Genomic DNA, 12,460 nt, shown 5'->3' with positions numbered 1-12,460 from the left:
TCATTTCATGTTCCCAAATTAAGCCCTGTGTGACAGAAAGCATTCACATTCTCCCCAGTGGACATGGAGAGAGTAATTTCCAGCGTCTGAACCTTCCTCCACGGGGGAGTCCAGGCTCTGTGAGTGAAAGCCCACATACGCACGAGACACGACCTTAGGAGTTAACATGGAATGTCTCACGTTGCTCTCCCAACAACTTGGCAGTTCAGCAGACAGGTATGGCACATGTATTGGGTGGCTGGTCCACACCAGTGCTGGCGACACAGAAGGCTGGTGCCCCAGCCCTCCAAGGGCTCATGGTCTGGTGGACTTCGTATCTCCATTTTTCCAGGGAGGAAGTGGAGTTCAAAAGGGCCGGGTAACTTATTTAAGGTGAGACAGTTAGTAGAGGCCAGAACTGGAATACTTAATCCGGTCTCCTCCCCAAACTAGTGTAGGATGTTGCTTCCCAAAGTGACAGGCAAATGTGACAAGGAGGGCATGGGGTGCCACAGTCCACCATTGAGCCACAGGTACTGCAGAAGGTGTCTTGATGCTGGTGGGAGGGCAAGAATTCAGGGGTTTATGGGACCACGAAACCTTTGCTCAGGACCACCCTCCATGTACCAGATGGCTTGAGAGAGCAACCTAACCTTTTTGAACCTCATTTCTCTGTCTGAGGTGAGACTATCAATAGCTCTTCTGCCATAATAAGATTACACGTGTCAGTGTTTGGGGCTATCTGGAGAGAGGCTTCAAACATAACATTATATTTTTTGATATCCTCAAGAGATAAAGGGTTTCAGCCACAACATGCTCCAGAAATGGCTTATGTCTCGAAGTCTTTAGGGGGATTATTTAATTTTTACGAAAATTTTAATAGTCCCTCAGCCACCTTCAAAGATTCAATACTTTAGAGAACAACAGAGCTTTGGGGAAGAAAAAAAAAAACACATTAAATCACTGACCTAAACAGCTTAGAGGTGACAAGTTCTAAAGCATTAGGAAAGACATAGAAAAATGGTACTTAAGAGCAGACAGATTGAATCCCTCTTGAATCATCTTCTGGTAGAAATTACTAGAATACAGAAAAGAGCCTTGGACTGAGATGTCAGGATATCCTCCTTTTAGATCTCACTCTGCCTCTAAGAAAGTCATCTTGGAGAAGTCTCTTTAACTAGGGGCCTCAGTTTCTTCCTCGGGAAAAGAAATGTCTTGACTGGATTTTGTTTCAGGGCCTTTCCAGTGTAATATCCCAAGATTTGCTAGGGTATGATGCACAGCAGTGGGCCTACTGCCCCAGGGAGAATCCAGGAAGCCATGAGAACACCAACAAGAAGCAGTCAATGCTCTGGCATTACCACTCACCCCACCACATCAAAGCAGCATGTTCCCAGCTTGGCTGAACCACTTTTCCTTGAGGGAGGGCCCTGTTTTAATTGTCACCGCTCTGCACGAGAGCCCTTCTTCCTCACAGAGTGGAGCCTGTAGGAGGGTAACAGCTATGGCAGGGAATTCTTAAGGATATGTGGACAGAATTCAGAAGGCCTGTACACTTGCGTTACTGTGCTAGTTCTCTATTGCTCCATGCCAAATTACCTCATAACTTAGCATGAAAAAACAAATATTTAGTATTTCATGGGTTCTGGGGGGCAGGAATCCAGGCATGGCCTAGCTGGCTGGCTCTGGCCCAAGGTTTCTCATCTCCCTGTTGAGCGGGGCTGCAGCTTCATCTGAAGGCTCAAATGGAGGTGGGGATCCACTTTCAAGCTCCCTCGTCTAGTTGTTAATACTCAGTCCCTCGTCATGTGGGCCTCTCATAAGCCTGCCTCACAATATCATGGCTCTCTTCCCCAAGATGAGTGATCCAAAGGAGAGTGACAGAGTGCTATGCACTGAATTGTGTCCCCGCCCCATTCATATGTTGATGCCCTAAACCTGAGGTGACTGTATCTGGAGATGGGGCTTTTAGGAGATATTAAGTTAAATGAGGTCATAAAGATGGGGTCCTAATCTAATAAGATTCATGGTCTATAAGAAGAGGAAGACAGAGAGAACTCTTTCTCTCTCTACTGCACACACCAAGGAAAGGCCATGTGAGCACTCAGTGAGGTCCTTATAGATTGGTGTGAATGACACTCTCTCAGAGTTTGTCCCATAAAGATGCAGGAACCCACTAGCCCGGAGCTCTCAGCGTGCTTTTCTGTCATAGTTCCAGCATCTAATCCACAACACTTCGCTGAGAACTTATCTCCTCTCTTTGCTTTTCTTCCCAAGTCCCTTTTCATGGCTCTCAGTAAGTGGCACATACACAAGGCTAGGATGAGTCAGAAGAGATAAAAAACAACTGGAGAGATTCATTTAATGTGGTTTCGTCAGAAAGATCTCTGTTTAACAACACTCACGGGTTATTTTTATGAACATTACTCTCAGGTAAATAATCTCTTGCTCATTCATAAGGAGCTACCCTCTCAGAGCAAATAATGCTCCAAGATACTGGGCCAGCCATTCATTTCCTCTGACAAGACTGGTATTTGGAAAATCAAGTTCATTCCAGCATCTGCTCCACGAGAGCACAGCACAGGAGTCATGATACCAACTCCCTCATTAAATACTCAGAAAATGAACCTCCAACATGGACAGCAAGTTTACATTATTACAGTGAATGACAGTGCAAAATTAAGAATTCTAAGGGCTGTGTCAATACAAACATTTGGGTAAAAATGGGAAAGTTCTGCCACAAGATCACTTTTCTCTGTCTCTTTCCTGTTCTCTGTTAATATGAGGCCCTAACTATTCACTTTTGAGGGAAAGGCATCATTCCAGAAGACTCTGAGAGAGAATTTCTGTATTTTCTATCAATTCACTCTACCAGTTGCACCCACTCATTAATGTAATGCACTACTTACAGAGCCCTCAGTGAATGAGGCATTTCTCCTCCTCATTTCTTGGTGACTTCCTCTCACGTTTCTTCTAGCCCTTGAAGCAAACTCCCTGCACATTTCAATTATTATGCGTCATGGTGTAGACCTCTTTGGGTTCATCTTGTTGGGGGCTTTCTGTGCCTCCTGGACTTGGATGTCTGTTTCCTTCCCTAGGTTAGAGAAATTTTTAGCTATTATGTCTTCAAATCAGTTTTCTACCCCTTTCTCTGTCTCTTCTCTTTCTGAGTCTCCTATAATGCAAATGTTATATGCAACATGCTTGATGTTGTCCCAGAGGTTGCTTAAACTGCCCGCATTCTTTAAAATTCTTTTTTCTTTTTGGCTGTTCAGCTTGGGTGCTTTTCATTACCCTGTCTTGTAGCTCACCAATCCATTTCTCTGCATCATCTAATTTGCTGTTGATTCCCTCTAGAGTATTTTTCATTTCAGTTATTGTAGTCTTCAACTCTGATTGGTTCTTTTTTATATTTTATATTTCTTGTTAAAGTTCTCACTCTGTTCATCCACTCTTCAGTCCAGTGAGGATCTTTTCAACCATTACTTTGAACTCTTTATCAGGTAATTGCTTATCTCTGTTTCTTTTAATTTTGAGGTTTTGTTTTATTCTTTCATTTGGAACATATTCCCTGACATCTCATTTTGTCTGGATCTCTGTTTTTTTTTTTTTTTTTTAAGATTTTATTTATTTATTTGAGAGAGAGAAAGAGCATGAGTGGGGGGGGGAGGGGCAGAGAGAGAGGGAGAAGCAGACTCCCCGCTGAGCAGGGAGACTGAGGTGGGGCTCAATCCCAGGATGCCAGGATCATGACATGAGCAAAAGGCAGCCACTTAACCAACTGAGCCACCCATGCACCCCTCTCTGTGTTTGTTCTTATGTTAGGTGGCTCAGCTGTGTCTCCCAGTCTTGAAGGACTGGTGCCTAGAGCAAGGCACTCCAGGGGTGTCCCCTGTGTGGGCTGTGTGGCTGGGCCATGACAGCTGTGGGTGCACTGGTGTGGCTGGCTGAGAGGTCCAGCCGTGGCTTCTGCTGGTGTGCTGGTAGGCAGGGCTGCTTTCCTTTCACCCCTCCCCCTTTCACCCCATCCCATGGGAGCTGCTTTGGGTGATGGCCATGCTCCTTCCTTTTAAATCCCAAAGCCACCACTCTAATTTTGGCCCTTGTGGTCTTTTTCAATACCCTCCTGGGAGCTTCCCTCACCCTCATTTTAGAGGCTTCTATCAGATTAGCATTTCCCAAACCCAGAATTGATGAGTTCTTTTCTCAAAAGTGCTCAGTGGCTCTTTTCCACTTATTGGTTTAAGTACATAATCCCTGGCCTGTGTGAACCACCACAGTCAGGCCCAGAAGACTCTTCTCATCTCATTTACTTCTCTCCATCCCAGATGACATGATACTCTCCCAGTTATTGAGTTGGGTCCACATGTTACAGCATTATAACTTTATCCTCATGGTTCCTGTCTTCCTGAATGCTTTCTTACCTCTGCCTATTGAAATCCTATTCATTCTGGGAGCTCTGCCTTTTTTATAGGTATGTGTGTTCCTGCTTCATGTTCTTCACTCCTGCATATGACCTGAGGTCTGTCATTGCACATTCCTCATGTTTGAGAATCTTGCAGTACCTTCTGTAGTGTCTTCTACTTAGCTACTCACTAAATTTCTGTTAAATTGAATGGAAAATAATTGTAATGTGTGTTACGAGCCCCCAAGTTTTTCTGAAATCCCTGAAAGAAGTTCCAAACCTTGCAGGAAATATTTTATAGGCAAGAAGTAAGTGAGTTGCTTATTAGAACATTTCCTTGCTTTATGTCCCTGGTCCATAAGAGGAAAAATATGTCCTCTTGCATCTCAAATATCTGGAAATTGTCCTCTCAATAAATCATGAGCTATAGCATATTTTGCAGAGCATGTTTACATTTTATTTTCATATAACTTTGCCTAAAATGGTCACAGACTTTAGCTCTGATCTTCATCACTGCATATTTCCTTTGCTAGCTTAGAAAACCCTCAAAATTAGGAAGCTGGACACAAATCCTACCTATAAGAGGTAGACTAAATAGTAAGATATTAAACTCAAAGAGGTAGTACAACAAAAGGTCCCTTAATCTTTACTCAAAGGATTACCTTTTTAAGCATGTTAGGTCATAAAGTCATGTCATTAGTTTATGGGATTGAGGATATTTCTATTTTACAGGAAGACTAAGACTTAATTGCTAAAATCTAGACAGTTGCCATGCTATTTCTTAGAGCTCATAAAATGGGTGTTGAATTTATCTTGTCCTCTTCTGTTTTGATTTTGTTCCTAACTTAGGCAGTTACTCTAAGATTAGTGCGGTTTTATTATGAATAATGAATCCAGCATAGGAAAGAGTTGTTTGGCTAAAAGCAGTAATGGTTTTTCAAATGAGAAAATCAGGATATGTAAGTTTAGCAAATCCTTATAAGAGCTTTGAATTCATGAAGTTATGGAATCAGATTTCGGAGGAATATAGCCTTGTCTTTTCTCTGTAATTTATAATGACTTAGTATATGCTGTAGCTAAATGGTGATGAAATAATTTATAATTTCAGGTAAGGGAATATGCTTAACAAAAGAAGTTTCATGAACCAAACAGCCCTGTTATTTACACAAATGGAGCCAATGTTCTTCACTAGGAACAAAAACCAATTGGGGTGAATCTCAAGGGAATGGACAACTGGGATGGATCTTTGTTCAGTGAAAAAAGCCAACCTCAAAAAATGATAAACTATATAATTCCTTTTAAATAATGTTTTTGAAATAATAAAACTATAGATATGGAGATTAGTGGTTGCTGGGGGTTAGAGATTGGGAAGGAAGTGCCAGGAGGAGGTTGGTGTGGCTATGATGGGGTGGCAGGAGGGAGCTCTGTGATGGTGGTTACATGAAGCCGCACAAGTGATAAAATTGTATAGAACTACATACACGTGAATGCACACACACACACACACACCAAATCAGATAATGTACTACAGTTATGCAAGATATCCTCACTGGGGGAAAGTGCTGGGTGAAAGATACATGTGACTTTCTGCACATTCTTTTTTTTTTGCAACTACCTGTGAATCTATTATTATTTGAAAATAAAAGTTTTTTAAAAATCAGCTATTTTCTTGTCCCAAAGGGGCCCAGGGGGTCAGGCAGTAACATAAATAAGCGAAGTGGCTGGAAATAGGGTGGGTGAGCGCTGGTAGTTATCAAAAAGGCACCTGCCGCTCTTTCAGCTCCTGCCACTGTGGGACTGTGTACCTGAAATTGCTGAGTCTTCTGAGGGTTGTTGCTGTTTTTTAAAATGTCAGAATTTGAAATTTTGAATAAAAATCTCCTGACTTTTATTGATGACTAAATCAAACTTTTGGAACACTATGTAAGCCAAACTAAAGATACGAGAGCGCCGGAGTCAGTCTAATGATGCGTGTGCAAACTCAGCTTCAGGCCAGAGGTTCAATTTGGCCCCGAGAGGAACTGCCCACTTAATGAGCTGGTAATCTCAGTACGCAGCCTCATGCTCCTCTGTGGTCCCTTATGAAAGACAGAGAAGGGAAGTGTTCTGATTGGGCTGCTAATGAAAATAGTGTAGGCCACCAGTCACTGACACCCGGGGACTCTGGAGGATGTTGGTTTGATGACAGCTGAGACTGATGCCTCTGTTGTTGGAATCCCCCGGAAAGCTCTGGCCAGGACCGGCCCACCCACTTCCTCAGCATGGTGCCTGGGAAATGGTTGGGGGGGGGGCGTCTAGTTTGCATTTTTGTGGGTTCATTTGTTCTTCCTAGCTGTCTTAGTTCTTTAATTTTTTTTTAAAGATTTTATTTATTTATTTGAGAGAGAAAGAATGAGACAGAGAGAGAGCATGACGGGGGTGAGGGTCAGAGGGAGAAGCAGACTCCCCGCTGAGCAGGGAGCCCGATGCGGGACTCGATCCCGGGACTCCAGGATCATGATCTGAACTGAAGGCAGTCGCCCAACCAACTGAGCCACCCAGGCGCCCCAGTTCTTTTATTTTTTTAAAGCTATATGAGTTGTATAAAAACCTAGAAAAGGAACCAGGATCTGATATCCTATGCTAGAATTTTCTGAGGCAGATACAATGGCCTGGGGAATGCACTTTATATGAGCAGCACTCACAACCTCTGTGTCTACTTGAAGCTCTGAACGTAAGCCTTTGGCTAATGAGTGCAAATAAGCAGAGGCAGGTGCTGATGAGATCATTATTTTGGTTTTGGTCCTTTCAAGGCTTTATCATCTCTGCTCAGCTAAAGGCCCAGAGTCTAGTCATCCCTTCTTCCCCAAATCCCAACCTGGACAGCTGACTCAGAAGAAGTGAAAAGGACGATGGAGCTAACTGCATGTTCTTCACCACAAGCCACATCTTTGAGCCAGTAACATCTCCCTCTCCTCCACTGGCCACAACACCATGTGCACTAATCAGGCTCTTTCTGTCTTCAATCTCTGGGAGACCCAACTCCTTCATGAAGGAAGTGAGTAGAAAAATTTCAATTTTTGGGGGCCCGGGCGGCTCAGTTGGTTAAGCGACTGCCTTCGGCTCAGGTCATGATTCCGGAGTCCTGGGATCGAGCCCCACATAGGGCTCCCAGCTCAGCGGGGAGCCTGCTTCTCCCTCTGACCCTATCTCCTCTCATGCTGTTTCTCTCTCTCTCTCTCATATAAATAAATAAATAAAATCTTTAAAAAAAAGAAAAAAAAATTTCAATTTTTTACAATTAGGATTTTAATTTAATTTAAATAAAAAAAATTAATCTTTAAATTTCATCTATGGCTCGATTATACATTCTCAAATTTAAATTATTAACAAATTTATCTGCATAATTTCTCTTTCCCACCCCAAAAGTCTGCTAATAAGAGTCCAGAGAATGTTTTCCTTCCTTCCTTCTTTCTTTCTTTCTTCCTTTCTTTCTTTCCTTCTTTCTTTCTTTCTTTTTTTCTTTCTTTCTTTCTTTCTTTCTTTCTTTCTTTCTTTCTTTCTTTCTTCTTTCTTTCTTTAAGATTTTATTTATTTTACTTGAGAGAGAGAGAGGGAGAGAGCACAAGCAGGGGGAGCAGCAGAGGGAGAGGGAGAAGCAAGCTCCCCATTGAGCAGGGAGCCTGACACGGGGCTCGATCACAGGATCCCAGGATTATGACCTGAGCTGAAGGCAGACGTTTAACTGACTGAGCCACCCACACATCCCCAGAGAATGTTTTCTAATGCTCTTTTAAAAAAGAATATTTGTACAAGACAGCGGTGGACCAAGCTCAGGGACACACATGAACCTGGGTGATCCTGGGGCCTGTTTTGGAGGGAACTTGAAATACAGTTACAAAGAAAAAAAAAGAGTATCTGTAGGTATTCCATAATTATAAATCAATAAATGACTCTTCTCCTGCTCACCATTTTTTTTTTTTTTTTTTACCAAGCTTTACATAATATGCAGACTTTTAAAGCGTTGGTTCTCAGCCTGGAAAATTATGCTAATGAGATAAGAGCAATAATTTAAAGTAGCCACTAATTTCTTGAAGGGGAAATATGCAGAGACCCCGGGCTCTACGTTTGTTTTCAACTAATTATCATGTATTTACTTTTCCATTAGTCCAATAATTTTTCTTTCAATTCAGAATTAAGCAATAAGACACTGAATTATATAAAGGCCTGTTTAGCATAGCAGACACACCCCATCATTCTCTAGTCCTCTGATTTACAGCTCTTAAAATGCACAACCAAGAGGCTGTCTATATGTCCTTTTGTATTTACATTCCATCATGCAGTCACCTCGATAACTTATGCATTCTCAAAAGGACTACCTAGCAATTAACTCCAGTCTTTTCTAACTCACCATCTCATTATGCAAAGTGGATTTGAACACAAACTTTATTAGCAACTTTTAGTTTGAATTCCTTCTTATTTCCACCACCCTCATTCTGCCTAGTAACATCAGGAGCTATGTGACCAAAAGACTATGGAAAATGGCAGTTAAGAAAAATTGACATTGGACTGGCAGCCCATTTAGTAATTGTTCTTTGCACTATGGGGCACTCCCATAAATTGAGATTGTCGTATTTCAGCTGAAGCATGTGATGTAATTCTTTATAGAAATGGAAATGAATTCTCCCTGTCACACAACACAGCATTTTAACTATGTTCAGGAGGAATGGGCAAGTAAGAAAGCTATTATTTTTATTCTAAAGGTTAAAAAAGAACAAATAAACCCCAAACTCTTTGTTAAAAGGCAAGGAAATTCGTCTTATCACTTCTTTAAACCCTAGAAAGAGGGGGGGAGGACATCTTGCAGAATTCTCTCACGCATGTGAAGTGTATTAGCAGAAGAGCTGACACGTGGTCATTGATTGAATGCACATGCTCTCATGCTAAGGAAACCAGGTGGGCTGGTGACACCAAAGGAAAGGTGAAGATATGTCAAGCGCATGAAACATGGCAGCATCCCATCAATGCAACTGACTTACCAACATCAGGATCCACAGCTTGAACTCTGGTCAACAGAGCCTTGGTGGCTGTGTTCTCATAGACACAGGCATTGTAGTGGTCAGAAGAAAACACAGGCGGGTTATCGTTCACGTCCTCCAGGATCAGGTGGATGTCGGATTGGCAGAACTTGCCACCTCCGTCAGTGGCCCTGGCAATCAGGCTGTACATAGGGACCCTTTCCCGGTCCAAAAGAGCCAAAGTTTTTAACTCACCTGTGAAAATAAATAGCCTGGATTTTCAAAAAACCCTCTTTCTTTGAAGAGCAGAGAATCAAATATATAAAGAATCCCCAACACAGGAAGGACCAATGACATTTGGTTCAAGTGCCTCATACTTTAAAAAACAGAACAAATTCAATGTCAAGCGTCAGGGAAAAATTTACAGGATTCTCGATGCAACAACAAATCAACTGTGTGGCCTTCAAATTAATTAATCCCACTGTGAAACCTCTGGTTTCAGGATTTCCTTCTTTTGGCTACCTCAGAAAGCTCCATGCCCCTTCCAACCTTTCAAGACCTCAAGAACTAAGGGTACTTGTCCATTCTCTAGGCTTTTTCTGGAGATCGAGCAGAAATCCAGTACCTGGTCTCCAGAGCAGGTATGTATGTCTCTGGATTTCTGCTAGATCTCCAGAAAAAGCCTAGAGAATGGACAAGTACCTTAAGTTCTCTGATGGTCAGTCATGTCAATAATCCACAGACCCAGAAGGGGCAGTCTCTCTGCTTCCAGAGACTCAACATCTTTTTACTCCATCATTTAGAGGAAAACAATCAAAGCAGAGGCTGGGCTTTGGCAGAAAAAGGTCTCGAAGGAATCCTGTTGTGCCAAGGTAAACCCGACTTGCCTGGCTATAGAAGGGCCTATGGTTGCTGGGGGAGGATCCTGGTGGGGAAATATTTGAGGAGTTTGGGTCAGCAGGAATTTAGCAAGGTGAGGCGGTAAGTCATGTCTGTATTTTAACCCCTGGGCATCAGCCCCTGTGGAGATTGGCGGTGGTTGTTTAAATTTCAACAGACAATGGCAACCAGCAGTGACAGACCTGAATAAATGCGATTTGGTGAAAAGTATGACTCATGAAATATTATTCTTCTTAAATGCAATTAGTAGACATTCTTCAGACCAAGCCATCTATGTTTTATAAAGCATTTCCTTCTATGGCCTCCTTGCTGCCACCAGTTGTCAAACACAGCTTTGACTATTTCTTTCTCCTGCTCTGAAACCTCCAGGGGTTTTTCAGTGGGGCCTCTGAGACCCTCCATGACCAGCCTGCAGTCCTTTCTCCCGCCATGTTTCTCACCAGCCATTCCCCAGCTCTTCTCACCAGTGACAATATCGTACGTGGCCCTCCTCGGCTATGCTGTGCTGGGCTCTCTGCTTCTGCTGCCCCCACAGCCTGCAGGAACCTGCTTTAGCTACTAGGATCCTGCCTCTGTTCAGATGCTAGCTCTTCTTTAAAAGTTTCCTCTTCCCCTTTGTCAGACCAGCTACTGGATTTCTGCTTGATCTCCATATTCCTCCTTTTTCCCTTGTGCCCAGATATAACTCCCCTGATGTCCTTCTTGGGCACTCATTTCATTCTGCCTTTTATTACTATTATTATTATTGTTATTATTATTATTGTTAGCTTACTGGTCTGTCTTCTCCGCTGGCTTACAATATCCCATGGGCATGGCTTGTTTTATTCATCTTGCAGCCTACCACAAATATCCCATAAAGTGCTTTTATGTCTACTAGTTACTCAATGAATGTTAGCTATTGAATAAATAATTGCTAGGTCTATGTAGCCAAGTAGTATATTTCTGTGTAGCTAAGTGCTTCCCAGTAGGACCCAGCTGACATGGGAGAGGGACAGGGAGGAGCCATCATCTTTGGAGACTTCAAGAGTTAGTTATTATTCATTAGGACCAAACACAACATTGGAGACATGCAAATTATTCGATCTTTACACTTCATTTAAAAATTGCCATTAGATGAACCATCCAGTACACAACACTGAAGTAATGTACCTCCATAAGAAATGTCTTTTCCATTAGCTCTGGCCTTCAATGTGGGCATCTGCCTTTAGCATACCTAGCCTTTGACCTTATAAATTTTGCCTGAATATAAAGGCTAATCTGAGGGCTCATAGCTTTGGGGAAACTAGGCAGGAATATTTAATAAAAACCAGACAAGTGTATTAATAAGCATCGGGAAGGGACCCAAAAGGGATTTCAAGAGAGAAAAACTCTCCTTCCTATGCCCTGCTGTCTGGTTTGCAACTTACATTTATGATGTAACTCTATATTCTTTACAGAGCAGATGCTTAAATCACAGATATGAAAAACAGGAGAACCAAATAGACACATCTGATTATTGATGCTAATAAATGTAAGTAAAGTCAAGGCAAATTCTATAGGCCAGATACAGTTTGTGTGCTCCAGAGCACCCATCTTCAGACACCATGTGTAACTAGTATTTCTTAGAGTCCTAGAGAGCAGGGCATCATACCGAGGATCTTGTACACTAACTACCCACTAGTGATGAGACCACATGAGAGTTTAACTTCTCTCATGGATTAACAATGGCATTTACCCAAAGAATACATTTCACCTTACCACTTTCTGGATCTAGAAAAAATTCATCGTTTCCAGATCCGTAGAGTGAGTATCGTATATCTCCATTGGATCCAATGTCGGCATCCTTGGCACTGACTTTCAAGATGATTTTATTTGATGGAATGTCTTCGGGAAATAATGCTGCATATGCAACCTGGCAAAGGTAAAGAAAGGTAATGAAGTCATTAGTATTTGCGAGGGGATTGCCATATTTCACATTATAAATGATTTCTTTAAAAATGCATTCATGTAATTTAGCTCTGGCTATTTTTCCCTTCACCACAGAACCATCTTACAATATATGATGAAACGTGGTATGTCTCTTGCCCTGCTCCCCCTCCCCCCTGGCCAATCTCATTCATTCAACAAATACTGATTGAGTCCCTCTATGTGCTAGGTATGATTTAGATGCCAGGAGTACAATGTGAAGAAAACAAACAAA

General features: G+C 42.2%; 1 protein-coding gene across 5 annotated transcripts in view; it reads right to left on the bottom strand.

Annotated features, from left to right (window-relative positions):
• Positions 1–12,460, bottom strand: part of FAT3 (FAT atypical cadherin 3) — a 660,051-nt gene that overhangs the window by 74,562 nt on the left and 573,029 nt on the right. For all 5 annotated transcript variants that reach the window (XM_078058674.1, XM_078058677.1, XM_078058676.1 and 2 more), the window contains 2 exons: positions 12,019–12,172; positions 9,403–9,636 (listed from right to left, as the gene is read on the bottom strand). In XM_078058674.1, the coding sequence (XP_077914800.1) occupies positions 9,403–9,636; positions 12,019–12,172 (388 nt within the window). The remainder of the gene's footprint in view (positions 1–9,402; positions 9,637–12,018; positions 12,173–12,460) is intronic.

The sequence above is a fragment of the Halichoerus grypus genome, chromosome 11 (genome assembly GCF_964656455.1).
Source record: "Halichoerus grypus chromosome 11, mHalGry1.hap1.1, whole genome shotgun sequence".
Classification (NCBI taxonomy): domain Eukaryota; kingdom Metazoa; phylum Chordata; class Mammalia; order Carnivora; family Phocidae; genus Halichoerus; species Halichoerus grypus.
Note: the sequence above shows the minus strand (reverse complement) of the source record. Positions and strands in the feature narration are given on the sequence as shown.